General features: G+C 33.4%; 1 protein-coding gene across 2 annotated transcripts in view; it reads right to left on the bottom strand.

Annotated features, from left to right (window-relative positions):
• The window catches only part of LOC112055116 (paired box protein Pax-6-like), a 60,807-nt gene that overhangs the window by 24,217 nt on the left and 17,328 nt on the right, over positions 1-19,262 (bottom strand). The window contains exons 2-3 of one of the 2 annotated variants that reach the window (XM_052882095.1): positions 18,845-19,009; positions 4,583-4,723 (exon numbers count right to left, since the gene is read on the bottom strand). In XM_052882095.1, the coding sequence (XP_052738055.1) occupies positions 4,583-4,723; positions 18,845-19,009 (306 nt within the window). Of the gene's footprint in view, positions 1-4,582; positions 4,724-18,823; positions 19,010-19,262 lie in introns of both variants that reach the window. The other variant, XM_052882093.1, reaches the window with a different exon arrangement.

The following is a 19,262-nucleotide window of genomic DNA, read 5'->3' on the forward strand; positions in this document are numbered from 1 at the left end:
CAGGAATGTGTATTCAGCAATGAAAATCTTCGTATAGTTCCAACAAAGTGTATTATCACCAACAAAGATCGCGCTCGACTGACTACCAGACGACAAAATAATTACAGACTATGACTCAAACAGTTTTACAATTCAAAATGGTTTCTGTATCTTACAACTACTTTTTAATTATACAGTTTTACGGCTTAGTCTAACATTATGAAATTAATATCATTATAATATTTAAATTAATTATAAAATGTAAATAGTTTACTTTAATCCGAGTTTAAATAATAAAGCTAAAGATCTGAATCTTTAGGTTTAGTCAAATCAGTATCTAATAAAAGAAAAACTGTAATCATGACATTGAAGAATTATTATCAGCAAATATCAGACAATGTTTATAATAACATATAGATAGTTTAGTATATTTATAGTTTGTTAGATGGAACTCGTAGGCCCTCGTAACACTCGGCCATCCTGCATTGGCCGTGTCCCACGGCGATCTGGCAACGCGTCAGGGTTCTTCTGCGTCTGAAAAACGTAAAATAAACAGAACCGTAAATGTTCTTTTGTATATAAAAAAGACTTCATAGATGGCTACTACTGGAATCTTCAAAAATTATGCACCGACTAAGTTTCATAGGTGTTACATTGTTTTATTAGAGCCTGACTATACTTTAATTTTTTTTCATCCCTAGATCTAGCTTCCTTAGCTATTAAATGTTGTATTTAATAGTCACATTAGTTTCATTTCTTATGTAGTAGATTTTAAGTTTTAGGTCATTAGGTCTAGTTTAAGATGCTGCTCATATTATATTTTACAGTTACACAGATCTAGTTATGTTTTCTGAATATTATATCATAGACACACAGATACTGCTGACACACAGATTTCGTAAACACACAGATACCGAAGACACACAGATCACGTCGACACACAGATCACGTCGACACACAGTTCTCATTGACACACAATTATCATCGTCACACAGTTATCATCTTCACACAGTTATCATCGTCACACAGTTATCATCGTCACACAGTTATCATCATCACACAGTTATCGTCGTCACACAGTTATCATCTTCACACAGTTATTGTAGACACACAGATATTGTATTTTATACACATACAATATGTTATATTTTATACACATGGACTGTTCTCGTTTTATTACTTTATATTTTATTTTAAAGTTGCATTCTATTTATTATTTCTTTCAAATTAATTTGTTTGTTTGATATTTGTATTTTTTTTAAGCAGTATGTAACGGTGTTTTATGAGTTCACTAGATATTTTGATTGAAAAGTTAGTTTTCAGTTCAACAATTGCTTACATTGTATTAAAAGGTTTTTATTTATTTAACTGTAAATTAATAACACTTTTTTTTAACACGAATTATTGAACTACAATCTATTGAGTATTTACTCTTATCTCTCCAATGAGATTATCTCGGTAACTCAACTTTGCTGTCGGTAGCGGAGGAGCTATCGGAAACAGATGATTTATGTGGCCGCAAACAATGATAATTTTATACTATAGATCGGTTACGTCCCCTGCAAAATCACTGCAAAAGAGAACCGAATAATAGGCTACAACACTGAGCGCACACATGCACAATTTTGTCTTTAATTCCATTATTTATTTACGAATATATCGTTTTTACACTTCCTGAACACACAACTAGCCATTGTAGACGATATTTAGGTATTATTTCTTTAAATAACGTTCGTTGTTGACCACAACTAACATTGAGATGACTATAAATTTCCTCTTTTGAGCGCCTCATTTTTCATGTGCTAGTAACACATATAACAGTATTTAATATCATTGGTCGCAAAAGCATCTCTAGGAACGATGGCATTACATTTTTTAAATCGTTTACCTATACCTTTACCTTTTATGCTATTAATGGAAATAGTATAATCGTAAAAGAGTGGTTAGCCTTAGATACTTTATAAGGTCTCATGTATTTAACTTCCTATCTTTTTAGTAACTCGCGTTTTGTGATCATTGGATAGCCTTTCCACATCACTAAATCCTAATTCTATTCCTATAATCCTACCTTGTATTTCTTACAACTTTTATGTTTATTTATCGTAGCGATTTTAATAGTCATGTGGCAATCGATAAGTGTTTAGCTTGCTGTCTGTACGATATTTTAGCTGATCAATTGAATTTGGGTGTTCACTATTAGTAGTAGTAGGGTAGGCAGTTAAAAGAGTATTAGTATGTACAAACATTAAACTAAAATCCAGTTACTGCGTGTGGGGATACCCCAAATGACATCAGCTAATTTTTCACCCCAGATGCATTCGCTTTCTGTTGTAGTATTTAGTTCATTAATACTTTTATCGACTCTTTCAACTCGTTCATTCGTTTTATCTGTTTTTCAGTAACGAACTCCATAAAATACCTACTTGTGAATGATACGCCACGATCAGGTATAAATTCTAGAGGGATTTCCAAATACTGTTAGTATTTCTTTAAAAACATGATGATTTCTACACAGCTAACATTTTGGTTTTTGGACAGGTTTAGCAAACACAAACTTTGTAAAGGAATCTATGACCACAAATATAATATAAGTAAAATCAGTACGAGTTTTGATAAAAGGCTCCAAATGATCGGCATGGACAGTGTGTATACGGATTTGTAGTTTTTCTATAGGGTGTAACGCGCCTTCTGGCTTACCATAATTACCCTTTGCATAGGAGCATTGCAGACATGCATTGATGTACTTATGAATTTTGTCATACATAAAAGCCAAAATTGGTGTTTTTGTAATAAACTCATACGCACAACATAAAATAAGATTCTTTACCCAAATCGAAAATGATGGACCGCGTTATAGGTATACTTTTTTGCTTAGGCACAAATTAAACAAGTATAACCTGGCTGTAGTTCCAAATCATTACTTAGGAACAAATAAACCTTCCCTATGAAAACATTTGAATAACGCTGGGTATTTAATAAATCGTGGGTAGACTATTTTGGAATTAGTAACTAATGTCAAGTTTCGATGATTTATAATTGGTGGACCTATTATAATGTTTAAGTCTTGAATTTGTATTGGTTATTTCAGCATTACTGTTTATATATATGTCGTCTATATCTACGTGGATATGCACCGTGTCCAAAGAATTGATTTGCAAACCACCAAAACCTTTCATCAATACATTTGAAGTTAAGATTTTAGGTTTTTAAATGTGTAGCTGTTTCTAGTGCTATAATATTAACTTTACTTCCTGTGTCAATGTAAGCGTTTACTACTACTCCGTCAATAAAGATACGTTTTTATACAAATCAGATAAAATATCGAATGTGTTAAATGTAACATTACGTACCCGGGTAACGTTTCGTGGAGTTTGCGCAGAGTGCTCCTCTCCGGACACCGTACTCCCAGCAGCGCCAGCAAACCAGCAAGTGGCAGCCTTAGGGCCAACGCGAAGGCAGACTTCGCAGCGGCGGCAGTCTCGGGCTTCGTGACCGGCAACGCCGCGAAGATGAACTTGCATGATGAAAATGCGATCTCTTTCATTCCATGTACACATATCACCCAGCTGGTAAATTTATTAAACCATCCCATCACGTTCGTATTTTTCTTCTCTGGGTCAAATTTAGGTACAATATCGGCCTCCAGGTGGTTAACTCTTCGTTTCTTCGGCAAACATATTTCTTCAGGGTGTAAAAAAAAATGTTCATTTTCGTCGGGCAGGTACTTCTTCGTCGGTCGATACATCAGTATGGCTTCGCCTTCTTTTTCCGTGTCCCTTATTGTATGGTCCGAGGATTGAGTCCATTTGCATACCACTTCTGAAATATTACTGAGACGGGCAGCGTGACGTCAGGAATGTGTATTCAGCAATGAAAATCTTCGTATAGTTCCAACAAAGTGTATTATCACCAACAAAGATCGCGCTCGACTGACTACCAGACGACAAAATAATTACAGACTATGACTCAAACAGTTTTACAATTCAAAATGGTTTCTGTATCTTACAACTACTTTTTAATTATACAGTTTTACGGCTTAGTCTAACATTATGAAATTAATATCATTATAATATTTAAATTAATTATAAAATGTAAATAGTTTACTTTAATCCGAGTTTAAATAATAAAGCTAAAGATCTGAATCTTTAGGTTTAGTCAAATCAGTATCTAATAAAAGAAAAACTGTAATCATGACATTGAAGAATTATTATCAGCAAATATCAGACAATGTTTATAATAACATATAGATAGTTTAGTATATTTATAGTTTGTTAGATGGAACTCGTAGGCCCTCGTAACACATTGTAGATGTGCGATTGTTACAGTTCTTTGTAAGTGATACTTTGTAATCTACAGTTGCGTATGCCTGTCGCCTTCCTACCTCGCACATGATCTGTAGATACCTTTGCGTTTTTGTACCACCTCCTTTCGGTGATCGCCATTTCGCTGACTTAAAATGCATGTTTTGAAAAAGAGATGAATGCGCAGCTTCGAATGCCCAGGCGTGATCGCTCAGGGCACTCATGATTATTTACACGTTAAGCGGGAACATTTAGCTTCTGACTTATACAAAATCTTTGACCATAATTAGCCGAGTACCTACCTTCAGAAATGAGCCTCTCGCGAATCTCCCACGCGAAGATCGTCGGGTTTTCCCTTTTGTACTGCTCTATCTTGGATACAACCGCCGGCGTCGCAACTTTCGGCTTGCTCCCGCCGATTAAGCCCGGGGGTCGCAGAGTGCCTGTAATTTAACACTTTCGATATATCACGTCCGTAGTCTTTAATATTCTGTACAGAAGCTCGTCCGTATCCTGTCGGCAATTTATATCGTATTAAAATAATTGCGCGCTCTTTCACCAGTACAACAGTAAGCAAACATCTAAAGAAGTATCCCTTCCGACAATAATTGAAAAAGTGACACCTGAAGTTTTTGAAAGAGAAAAAGTTAAATACTAAATCAAATTAAACCTTTAATAAAAATACCGATAATAGCGGCACGGTTCCGATTGATGCAATTTCATTGAGCGCCAAACGTGAGTAAACGCGGACCACTGTTGCAATGCCTTACTCACTAGTAATAATTTAAAAGTGGCGACAGGTACTTTTAGATCTTAAGTCGATGGGTTAGGGTTCGAATTGCATTTGCGGAATCAATCATACGCTACCGCGTCAGCTTTCAAAGGGAAGGTGGACGTGCTTTCTTTAAAAAAGTTTGATAATCAAAGCTGCGGTGCGGAATAACAATGAAAACTGCAAATTAGTATTAATTATAGATACAATGGCATCGGCCAAATTAAAGCGGCGCAGCGAGACAAGAATTTTTAATTTGGTTTATGGTTAGGCTAACTTTTTACGTATTAACTTTTTTTTTAATTTAGTGTTGAACATTGTGAGTGTTAACTCTAATGTTTAATGTATTTCAGTGTAGTTCACTGCCAATAAGCATTCAAATAAATAAAAATGTATTAAATATGCACTAATAAGTAATAATAAATAAATTATTACATAATTCATAAATTGGCGATTTATTCAAGTCTAAAAACAAAAATTCATTTTAAACACTCCCACGGGCGAAGACTACTTTGGAATTCTTATTAAGTCGTATGCGAGCAGAAAAACATATTTGATTTCCCTTATTATTTGGAAAAGCCTACTAGTTAGTGTAACAAGTATTACGCTAAGTAGCTTTATTTATAAATGCAAATGTAGGGTTAGTTGTTTGTTATGTTTTTGTGCTTTTCCTCGTATGCTCAGCCGACTATCATATAATTTTCCATACACGTTATCTGGATTATAGAAATACAGGGCACCTTTCATTCAGAAAAAAGGTAGTGTTCCTTAAAGATTAGAATTATTATTTTTTGATTGTTGTCCGCTATAGAATTAATGTACAAAATTTAGTGCCAAAGTGAAAAAGCTATTTTATTGCATACATAATAATTCATTTTTATAGACATGGGTATGAGCAAACGTACATTCATGTTGTATAATACTAATAAAAAGTAGTATAGGTAGAGGTACTTATAAATTAACAACAATTAGTTAGTTGAAAGCTTTTATTGAAATGATTAATCGTTTCTAGGAAATTATTCAAGTAATAATTGCTTATGTAACTTGTTTATAGTCTGGACACAATTTAATTGATTATTTAATAACCTTATTAGCGCAAGGCGCATTGTAATCGCTTTTTATAATGGGTATAAAATTGAAACTTCACAGCGTGAATTTTGAATTCAGCATGAATTAGCCGGAGTCGGGGTCTAGGTAAAAAATTGTCGGATTCTGTAATTCCTAAATCAGTTAGTAGATAATGGATGAGTGCGTGCTCCAAGACAATTACACAAAAAGGCATCGGAGGCAGCATTCCGTAGGACGGGCGCGCGAAACGTTTTTACCTCGGAAACAACGGCCCTCCATACCGATCACGCTGAATAATTCATCACATTATTTATATTCTCATTTTTGTCAACGCCATTCACGATAAATTCATAAGGGTCTTTATGTCTTGATAAAACTAAAGCTTAAGACCGAAAATGGTGAGAGATGTGTGAAAAACCGCTCCACGTTTTAACACTTTATGCGGCTCTGCGGAACTTTTTAGCTTTCATTATAACAACCGCGTAGAACTTAATGGCTATTTATTGAGTTTGTTTTTCGGAAAAACGAGTTTATTGGAAAACTGCAACTGAGTTAATTTGTCGGCAAAACACAATTTGCCACGAAGGTTCAGTCATCAATAAGCGCAGCATACATTTAAATTATTATGTTATTTCTTTATATATTTACTTTAATACAATTAAATGCTAATTTAATTACCTAAACACGTTTAATCAAAAAATTAACTGGCGTGGAAATTTTTGTTTTAAGTATAGTTTAATTAAGCAGAAAACGATATTTAAAAATTGAGGTTTTTAAAAAATAATAAAAGAAAAATAGGTAGGTACATTTTGTTTATTTTTTATATTTCTTTAAAACAATCCAATTGAAAAAATATTTATAAGCGATCACAACGCTTCGTACTTATCGTTTTCATTAAATACCTACGTATTCACGAAAAATAAAAAAAAAAAACATCACAATGAGTCTCTTTTGATAGGGTCTTATTTTCGTTTCGGTACCTATTGTATTTTTAAAGAATATACCTAATACAAATATGTATCATCTCGTGATCAATGTTTGTACTTAGTCGCACTCCTGCGGCTGGACTGATTTTAATAACTTCTCTTTTTTATTATTTTTTTTTATTTTTGGTAGTAAGAAACCTGCAAAGTATTTTCATCCTCATTCTTTAAGCCCGATTTTAGTATTTTATAGTATAAACAAAACAAAATACGACCAAATAGCAGAACAACGTTTGCCGGGTGTTCTAGTATTTATATACTGCCTACTATAGGTAGTAGTAAAATCAGAGTGCGGTAAAGTCCACTGTGCGAGAGTAGTTCTTGATCAAGCAAAAACCAGCTGCCATTAATAAGCAGAACACACTTTCAGTATTCTTACCCTTGTTTTAATCTTTACATATTGATTGGATTCCTTAATTACATTATGCAGTTGAGTTTCAACTTTGCCTTTCACCATAGCGTAGGTATATTTTATTAATGATAGATACCTACCTATAGTAGTAATTAAAGTAGATTTCATACAATTGCTTATCCACCGTAACCCGTAGGAAAATTGTCATACTCAATAATAAGAAATATTTTCTTGAATAATCAATAATAATAATTTATATATTTTATACCCGAGATAGGGCACTTTAGTGCATCAAAACTGGGGAGGATTTGTCCGTGCTTAATTCTCATAAACTTAAATATATAATCTAAGTAAAGACAAAATTGTGCATATGTGCGAGTAGCTAAATTCGGATCACTTAATGCGGTGTTTTTGTAATGACGTAACACATCTTTAATATAAAATATCGATTTAGATTTACCCCCATTCGCTTGTAAAGATGGGCTAAAAATCAGTGATCTTTTATAGTTTGATAGGTATTTAATTTTTAAATAAAAATAATTTATAATTTTAACTTAGATACCGAAATGTTTTAGCAAAAAACCGATAGATAAACTTCGTCTGGACTGGATAATAATAATAATTAATTGACGAGGCCCCCTAAAACATAGATGCCATCTCATGCTCGAAAAATTTGCAGCGTTCATTTTACGTGACACGACGTATATAGTAGTGACTCTAGTTGCACTAGCTAGCCGCTCTCCTTTAGCTGCATTTTGATTGATAGGTAAATTGCAGGAGGCCGGCACACTGATCATTTCGCGGTAATTAAATCGGCCAGGAACGTAGCATGACCGGAGCCAATTACTTGCCGCTGCCTAGGCGCAGGCGGATCGTGTGAGGTATCTAAAATTGTTGTTATTGCGCAAAACGCGACCGAGCTCCTTCCTTTTCGCAGTATTATCTGATAATACCGTTTATTTTAGGCTTTATTGAAGGTTTATTAGTAAGGGAAGTAGTGTAGTTTGTTGGCAGGTTTCTCGATTTATTTGTAATCACGATGAATGACCTGATTTTTTACTAACTTTCTAAGTACAAGTTATGTCGATACTATAAATTAACATAATAGTTATTTTAGTAATGATTAGAGAAATTACAAATGATAAATTCTATTGTTCCGCGCAATTTTTAAATTTTTTTCTGTCACAAGAACCTTCTCTTGACAATAACAAACACATCAAAAATAAATAGTGAAATCGGCCCACAGCTATATTTATAAACTGTATTTTATTTTCAAATAATAGGTGATGACACTGTAAATATTGCTGAATAAATAAGCAATAATTACTTATTTCGAGAGCCGATTCTATATACAGGTAATATACTTAAAATACAAATGGTTAATAAATACCATATCCATACATTCACTTAACAGGATTTATCGTTCAAATAGAAATCAACAATTAATCATCGGATGAGGACGATATCCTACAAACGGCACAATACGTACTTAAAACGTCAGTTAATAAATTTCCAAACAACAGTCATTTATGGGCGCTTAAAGTCATTACACGGTGGGTCTACAAAGAAGGACAACATGTTTTCAGCGAAGCAGAAAGGCCCGAATTCAGTTGATTAAATTTGTATTAAAACGACTCTTTATATTGGCTGGCGCTAACCGGTGGGGAACTGCCGACTCATCCACCTAATAGATCAGAATCTTTAACAGCAAAGTGGTCTACAAGTTAGGGTCGCCACAGTCGAGAAATATAAAGGATTGTCCATAAAGTTAAACTATAGATGAGTTTTAAATGGGCGATTTAATATTAAATGTATAGAATTAGTTGAATTTCAAAGCTACGTCACTGCGTTTCTAGACAGATGTTGTCCATGTCTTTTTTTTTGTCCATCCATGTGAGTATTTTTATCGTTGTGTTCCAAATTATTTTTGCATGAAAAATATCCAAAGTCCATCTACCAAATGTAGAATTGTACAAATTGACAGTCATTTTTGTTTTTTCTTGCTGTATAAATTCAAAACTACATAATTTTACCGAAATCTAAAATTAGTTAATATCTAAATCTAAAAATAAAAAAATCTAAAAATAGTTACTTTATAGATATACGATAAACTGCAGGGAAAAAAAATACAAATTGACATTAAACATTCACTGAAAATAAATTATCATACTGGCGGACAGTGATAGTCATGAAGTCTAGATAAAATTAGCATGTTTTTATTGAACTCAATTCACATATGACAACATGAATTTTTCAATGTTTTTCGTCAAGACTCTGCATTTACATAAGGCTTAGTAATAAGGCAACTATTACATATCAAGAGAATCAAAATGCAACCTGACTTTATTAGGCGATATTTTTTGTAAAATGTTATATCTGCTTCATTTGGCGTAATTTACCCATTCACATTAATACCTATGCAAAAACAACGTTTACGGGTATTACCAACTACGTCTTTGAAAAATAAATATAGTAAGTAAATGTTAGCCGGGTAGTATTATAAATTTACAGTGATGTCCTGAAAACAAAAACTCATTTGGTAACCCCATGGACCTGGTTTATAAAATTTAATGCATCGCGTGTGTTAACGATGCCTGATTCGGTGATTGATGGGCTTTTTTTTAATTTAACTAGTCAGCTTACTTCTTCAGAAGCTATTATAAATTTTAAGAATACCTACCCACCTCAGTTCTTTTTTTTTAAATACGCTTGTTCGAAATTACCTATTTCAATTTACGAAATGTTTAAGCCGTTAATACACTTTATTAGAGTAATTGTAACGACATGTTTATTGAAACTAGATGCCTTATTAGATCGTAATGAATTTTTTTATACTTGTAACAACATTCCTTGTAGATAGTAATAATATGTTCAATAAATATTTGCATATACTAAATCTTACATTCCTACGCAATATAACTCGAAAGTTTCTTAAATACTTATTTTTCTTTTTACATAGATATAACTTCATATACCTACACTATTTATTATACTTTAATATCTAAAGTATTATAAATAGTATATACATACAGTGAGTATAACATAATAATTATATTATTATTATATTTATTCCACATCGGCATAGAAACTGTGCAAAATCCCATGTCAATCAATATTTACCCGCATCGACGGTTCATCTTTAATTCTTTACATTCAAATGTACATACATACACATATTCAGTTAGTTCAGTTCTAATCAGAATCAGAATTAATTTATGATAACTAATCACTTTTTTTACAAGAGTTATTCAGACTAATTACACCTTTATTAACTCAACGTTTAGTATAAAATGTACTATTTAAATTAAATCAGCATATTATTTAAATTAACAATTAGTTGTTTTTATGACATACCCCAAATCATACTTACATATACAATTATACATACACAGATTTTATATATTTATGATAATATTTTTCAAATTTGTGTACATTCTAATCATCATCATTCGGCATTATCAGCCGATGAACGTCCACTGCTGGGCATAAGCCTCTTGCATGGACTTCCAAACAAAACGGTCTCGAGCCGCCAGCATCCAGCGACTCCCTGCAACCCACTTGATGTCTTCGGTCCACCTAGTGGGTGGACTACCAACACTGCGCTTTCCGGTGCGTGGTCGTCATTCCAGCACCTTGGGACTCCAACTTCCATCGGCTCTTCGAACTATGTGACCCGCCCATTGCCATTTCAGCTTCGCGACTCGCTGAGCTATGTCAGTGACTTTAGTTTGTCAACGGATTTCTTAACCCCTGATTCGATCACGCAGAGAAACTCCAAGCATAGCTCGCTCCATTGCCCGCTGAGTGGCTTTGAATCTTCTAATAAGGCACATTATTAGCGACCAAGTCTCGTTAGCAAGTCAAGTTAGCGACCAAATATATTTTATTACCCAGTATTTTTACCTTTCTCACTCCATCATTGTAAGCCGAATGTTTGGTCAAGTACTACAACAAAAGTTTAAACGCCTTTAGTTTATAAAGTTTGTTATTTAAAGTAAATAACATAACGCCTTTAGCTTAAATAGTTTTTATTTAAAGTAGCTTATATAGTTACCTACTTATGAAAAGTCTAACAAGCAACCAACGCCGATTCTAAATGGAATGCTCTTTTTCATTAGGACAACCCTTAATATGGATTTACCTTAATAGACTTGTTATCTATTTTAAAACTTATGTATTTTCTACACGTTTTGCTTCTATGTTATCAAAACTTTACCTTACCATTGTTAAAGTTCTAAAATTAAGTCCTGCAGAAATCCCGTACTTAATTGCCTCAGTGAATACAGTACAAATAGGTAACATAGACTATCATTCTCTCTACGGAAAAGATCATTAAGTATTCAAAAAGAGCCACGAGAATTGGAGCATAAAAAGAAAAAGCATAGTTTGTAGCAAGAATGTCAACTCCGGTAATTCAATTTTGATTATAGGACCAATGCTTAAATACGGCTTCATTACGAGCCGCGGCGATCCGCAGACAATCTTTTTGAGTAGTTATCATTACCGACGTTTCGTATATGGAAATAAAATGACCGGCTTAATACCAAAATACACTTCGTAATTTTAGTTTTTTTCTTTGTTTTGAAAGCTCGCTCGTACATACTCGTTAATACGTTTCTAATATTCGTTTGTTGAATGAATCAAGGTTTTTGGTCTGCGATAACTACGTAGATCAGTACGCCAACTCTCGGGTGTATGAAAGTGCCGATTGTTTTCAATATCTATCTCCACAGTATTTATTTAACTGTAATACAAATAGGTAATAATATGTTTGTTAGGATACAGAAAGCAGTGATTCTAGAGAGGGCGCGTATTGAGAGGTTCCTCACTCTGGAGCCCTGATCACCGGTTGCTTGAGCAGTCAAATGTCCCACAGCAGGAAGCTTAATTATGTTTTTTTTTTTTAATTTTAATAGTGTTTTATTTGTTACAGACTTTACGAAATTCCAGCATAACGACCACAGACACATCATAATGCTGAATGGATCTTTTCATTCGCATTTTTTATGTGTTTTGTTTTTTTTATGTGTTATACTATACTTATAGATCATTGATTAGTGATCTGGCTTCTGTAGCCGTGTCTGCACGATTTCCAAGAGTGTTTGCACACAGTACAAGAGTAGGTATGTGAGTGTGGTTATGTGGTGTGAGACTCAACCTACGGAAATGTTTAAGTATTCGCTGGTAGATTTTCATTTATCAGATGTGAGATATTTTGCTAATAGGTTGAAATAGTACCTACTTATTTAACTAAAATAATTAATCTGTAGGTATTCGATATATTTTTAAGTATATTTATTATTTGTGGTGTATAGTATTTATTTATTGCATTTATTGCAATATCCCGTCTCATAGGATACATTTAGATTATTTACGTTTAGGTTGTCTGGAAGAGATCACTATTAGTGAAAAGGTGGCCTTTTGCCTGTACATTATTATTGTGTTACTTATAAATAAAATACTATGTTCTTTTTTATATAATTAAATTTCATCTCAACAATAATTACTCTATGAGAAGAAAGAAAAAAATATTTACGTTTTGAAGGTAAGCTTAAATTTAAATAATAAGTTTAAATATTGCAAGTAAAATATTGTCCTGATTATCTCAATTAAAAATAATCAAACACTAGGTGTATCTGTATATAATAGACTATGGACAAAAAAGGAAACGTAAAATAATCAAACTTGCACTGCAGCAATGGTGTGAAGTTTAACTGCGCGGCTGAAAACGCTTTACTATCAACTTATCTCTTGAGTGACTACGACTAGTACTTCAATCTTGAGTGTAGTTATTATATTAATAAGAGTTTAAGAGTCGTTCAAGTTGTTTGTATTGATTGAAAGGTTATTTATGCGTGCCCATTTCCACGGCACGCTGTTTAGGATAGATAATAACATTTAAGCTAAGGCTAGGCTATGTTAAACACGTAAGTGGTTTTACATGACGGCCTAGGGCGGGCAGGCTTCCGTGGGAAACCGACATGTGACGTTTGGAAACCACCAAAGGCTAAAATTGATACTCAAAGGTGTAAATATTTTATTGAATGTATTTTACAGTACGTGAAACTTAAAATATGTTGGTAGGATAACTTTACGCTTGAATTACATAGCTGCACTTGTCAAATTCAAAGTTTTACACTTTAATGTAAGGGTTAAGGGTTAATTAACAATACTTACCTACTAGCAACTACTCGTACATATTAAATTTTCGTCGTTCATATTTAATTCGAACAGCGACTTATTGTCGACGCTTCCGTAATTTTTTTGCCGTTCAAATGGGTTTGCGTATGCAAAGCATGCGGGTCATGTAATAGGCTAGTTGACACTCTTTTCAAACAGTCTTAAATTGTTCATTATTGTTCTACTACGAGTAGATATATTGCAAAAAAAATATCATATTTTTTTGAGACGTACATGAAAATTTTAATTTTAAAATATTTTTTTGACGAGTCAATTAGTTTGACGTTTAGTACATCAAGTAACATTGTGATACACAAAATGGATAACAGTTTTTTTCCGTTTGGAAAATTTGAAAAAACACATGATCGCTTGGATTTCGATTTGTTTTATTTAATAGGAGTGGAGGAAGTGAAAAGAAGGAAGAAGTGGTAGAGGAGGAAAGCATGCAAAGTAAGTTAAAAGTAAGTGGAAATTAAGCCGGTCTGCCCTGGATGCTATCAAGTCTACAACAAGAGACGGGCAACAAAGTGATCTAAAAAGGATTCCGTTTTCTCCTTTTAAGGTACAGAACCCTAAAAGAAGAGAACTTCAAAATAGTGATTAAGTAGCACTATAAAACAAAAATCAAGTTTAACGCCAGTTTCACAGCGTATCATCATAATACAGCGGAAGGCGCACGCACCGGTGCTTTTGAAATCGTCCTTTCACGATTCTTGAGCAAACACAAAGTGAGCATGTGTCCTGATTGTATAGCACAAATCTAATACCTTAAATTAAATCGCTACCAGCTTTACAATGACAACTCACGCTCGGCTAACAACGCACTGTGATATTATTGCTAATTGTCCGCCGTACTTTGTTTTACCTCAATTATTGAGCATTTAACTCGCTCCAAGTCGGGGCACGTTGAAGTGTTTGACACGAGATGATAATTTAATGCATTACCATTTTACAGCACTACTTATCTACAATGTTAACGACATCTAACTGCGGCTAAATATAAAGCTTTGTCTTAAATTAAAGTTATCACTTTCCACTTTGGCGGGTTTTATTGACAGATTCGACTCGAAGTTACGAGTAGTCTAAGTCCGAAACAATATTACTTGTAAGGAAGTCGGCGTAGGTAAACGCAGACTTCCTTAAAAGTAATATTGTTTCGGACTTGGACTTTTTTTTCATCTATGGCCGCTAAACAATGGTTTCTAAACTATAAAGTTTACATGCATTATTTTCTTCATGTTCATCATCCATCACGTCAGATACCATAATATTTTTCATCCTTATAATGATTGTTTTCACTAAAAATATACAGGATGTTGGGGAATATTTCCCATAACTAAGGGATGTGTTATATTATTTACCGAAAATTAATTAAAAATATTCAAGGAACATGTGTTCTAAAATGAATATTTTTGAGGATAGTAAATAATATTTCTTTTGTAAAAAGATCTTAAAATGTGTACCTTATACGCATCCTTATAATTATTATGTAGCCAAGTTTTACGTATTTTAAAATGCAAGGATCGGTAAGGCTGTTACATGGATAGTCGCGAAATTATTTGAATTACTCTGTATGAAAACATAATTTTTTTTTATTTTGCAGTTAAAAAATATTAGTTATGCAGTTCGGATCCTATTAGTGGACTCGTCAACACCTTGAAGTTATGAGAAAAACTCCCAAGCACCTGTATATTGGTACGTAAACATATTTTCGATTTGTATCCAAACGATTGTGATCGCACTGAGAGCATCGATAATTACAATGAGAACGAATATTAATGCAAGGAATAATTTGAATTACTCTGTATGAAAACATAAGAAGTTTTTATTTTTTAGTTAAAAAATATTAGCTGGCTCCTATTAGTGGACTCTTCAACACCTTGAAGTTATGAGAAAAACTCCCGAGCATCCTGTATATTGGTACGCAAACATATTTCCGATTTGTATCCAAACGATTGCGATCGCACTGAGAGAATCAATAATTACAATGAGAACGAATATTAATGCGAGGAATCATCGATGTTAAGATAGTTTTGACATGGAACTCGTAAGCTCCGGCCGCCCGCGGCAGCGTCGCAGTCCGGTGGCTTATAATTAACACGCTGCAAGTTTTATGAATCGATTAGGATCTAAGCTTTCGTCAATAGCAGCTCCGGTCGAGGCTCCGGCGATTGCTTATCGTTGATTAATAGCAATTGAGATTTTCGCCGCAACCGTGTTATTAAGAAACAGATAAAACACAATCCAAACTCCATCGCTTTCGACAAATCGCCGACTGGTCATTGAATTGGAGCCGATAGATTCCCAACCGTTCAGAACCCCTAATTCGAAAGTTGCTGTTGATATTAATCGTTTGTGGCCTTGATATAAATAAGGATACGTATCCTTATTTATGTTAGGGGAGTCCAGGATGCTAAATTTGCAGTTACTGAAGTGTCATGGAGATCGATTAGATTTAGGTAGATTAGATGATAGAATGAATAAATGATTATTTACTTTTTTTGTTTTTAGCGGTGAAAAAAAATCTACAGACTTTAAAAGCAATTTTCATTACTTTGGCTTAACGAAATTTACAGAAAATTTTAGCGATTACTTTAGAAATTATTTCCTACAAAATAAGTAAAAAACTTATCGCGATCGTAACTCGAGAATTAAAGTAAAAGGCTTTTATTTTGTAACTTAGGGACCATCGCCAGATTCGTCAGATTTTCGAAATGTAGGTACACCACTTAGCTATCAACTCACCTACCTTCTGTTTATCTGACGTGCTGGTTGAGTATTTCTGAAGTTAGTTTTGTTGGCTGCTCTAAACGTACCTATCAGTATTAAGGGCTACATACTTGGTGGAGGTACTGAACAACGTGCATAGGTTCACCTGCCGCGCTCGAGTAACTACAAACATCCCCTCTTCGACTCCTATGTGTTGTGATGTTCACAAATTAATGCTTTGCCTTGTTGATTGGTTTTCTTCTGTTTGTCATCTTGGATACGCACCTATAGTAGCTAGTATGGCTATTATACGATACATATGTTATAGAGGTGCGATTACTGACCTTAAAGAAGTTGCTACTATTTTGTGTAATTATTCAGTACAGTGGTACCGCATATTGATCATTTTAGGCGGGCGGTGAAGTAATTATCGCAAATAACTTAGTTGCAGGGTATTACCGGCCGCGGGGCAATTCTATTGGGTTCGCATGTATAAATCAATTTTACGACGAAGAACTGAATTTCCATTAATAATACACGTGTTAATTGCAGTGGGGGCAATATACAAGAGACATATCTCACTAATTAAATTATCTTCTTCTCAAAAAAAATATTTAAACATTGAAAAAATAGAAAGAATAGATAGTAAATAAGGGAATAGTAGTGTTAAATAAAACAAAATTAGGTACAAGAAGTAATTGACTTTACAAGGCAATTACTTATTAAACTAAACTAAAAAATATGCTATTTTTCTGTTTAGATTAAACAGATTTCTCGGACTTTAATGGTTATTTTTGTACGACCAAAAGATAACCATTACTTGTTAGGACTCCTAAATTATACTACGTGTCCAGAAAGTAAAAAATATACTTAATTTAGATAATCTTTTTAACATAAAAATGGAACCGACTTCAAAGACGTATTTCAGTTATTTTGATTTTAATTTTATTTTATTCATCAATCGCAATCAGCGACCAAAAAACGTCCCCATATGTTTGTCCGTGGATATTGGACTATATTTAAAGGTATAATTATCTTTACCAATAATTCTAAAACTGCCAAAGCAAAATTGGCCAGTTTTTAAGTGAAAGTGTCTTTATGATTGTGCGACCTTTTATTATAAGAGGTTAATGATTTTAACACAAAAATACTGACCTACTTTCATGAAAATTAAATGGAACACATCAGGAAGTATACTCTTTCAACCAAAAATTAAAAGTTTCAACCAAAAATTAAGTTAATAAATGATAAAGTGCGTTGAATTGAGAACCTCCTTTTTTGAAATCGGTCGAAAAGATCAATTTCTCGAAATTTTAAAATTATTGTAAAAGATCTAAAAATTTAAATGACCCATCAATTTTAGCATGTTTTTTCATATATTTATTTGAGGAGCGAGACACAATGTCAAAGTAAAAAAAACTTATGGAGCGAGACACAACATAGCACTAAATGTAAAAAAAACTTCACTTTTTACTTCTTAAAATTTGCGATATTTGAGGAAAGACCGATAAATTACGCTCAGGCATGATTAATGGTATCATTCGCTATAATTATAAGCATACATTCACGGGTTCACTCTCTTAACGACCCGAAGAGGAAATATACAATATTGATTTTGTTTATTTTATCGCTAAATTTTATCACGTTAATAAAAATCTTCGATGCCGAAAAGTAAATTAACTTAAATAACAATATTTTGTTATACCTATATCACAGTACACTAAATTGAGATATCATTAAAGTTTATCATTTAGGCGTTATATCTTTAAGGTTTAAAAATATCTCATTTTAATTACGTAAAAACGTTAAAAATAAATTAAAATAAATTACTTACAAATAATAGAAAATGGCTAAAAGTAAACATGTAGGGCTGGATGCTAGAATTCATAAATAGTAAAGAAATATGATAGACTCCTAAGACCATTCACCTTTTTCTTCACTTATAACGTATAGACCAAGCTGGATGGAATCTAGTGTGTAAAATGTAAGGATATCAATTTATACAAGCCGAGAAGAGGTAACTAATATAATAGATAATAATAGTTACCTTAAGATCGTTTTAGTTTTCACTTTAGCTAATAAAAAAGGACCAAGCATAGGAACATTCTTGCATTTAGCAACTTGTGAAATTAGCAAAAAAAGATTTAAAAATGTACATGTCACCGAAAATCATTACATTTTTTTCAATAACTTCAATCTAATAGTATTATCTTGTACATTATAATTAGAACTTCAATACATGCGAAAGTGGTTTTAATTTTAAATATTTTAAAACATGTGAAACTTTTTTTGGAAATATTTCGTTGCTCCTATAACGCAATTATAATGCTCATAATCAGATATTATATCATAATATCTAATACTATTGAATAGTAAGTTCTAGTGACCGAGCACTTCTTTGGGCAACAATTAACATAGCCAGGCCTTACATTTTGCACACTCAACATTGCCGGCTTCTCTAGCTAGCTTAAAAGCTTACCAAGCAGTTTAGTAACAGCACCTTGCTGGGACAGGACGTGGTGTGCGATGTCGTAGTGCCTCAGCCCGAAGCGTGACAGCTCCAGCAGCCTCTGTTGAGACAGCAGCGATGACAGCGGGTGAGACGCCGCGCCCGGGTACAGCGCCGTCCCGGAACCTCCGCCCGATGACGATGGAGATACCGGCACTGGAATGGAGATTCAGGTATTTAAAAAGACTAGTAGATAGAGATTGGGTATTATAGATTGAGTATATAGACTAGTGGATTGGCACTAGACTGGATATTCAAGTATTTGTAAATACTAGTGGAGAAATTGCCACTGGAATTGTGATATAAAACTTGATATAGACTACTGGATGGAGATATTGGCACTAGATTGAAGATTCATGTTTTATATATATATATATATATTATATAAAAGAATATTTGCCGTGTCTTT

The sequence above is a fragment of the Bicyclus anynana genome, chromosome 6 (assembly GCF_947172395.1).
Source record: "Bicyclus anynana chromosome 6, ilBicAnyn1.1, whole genome shotgun sequence".
Classification (NCBI taxonomy): Eukaryota; Metazoa; Arthropoda; class Insecta; order Lepidoptera; family Nymphalidae; genus Bicyclus; species Bicyclus anynana.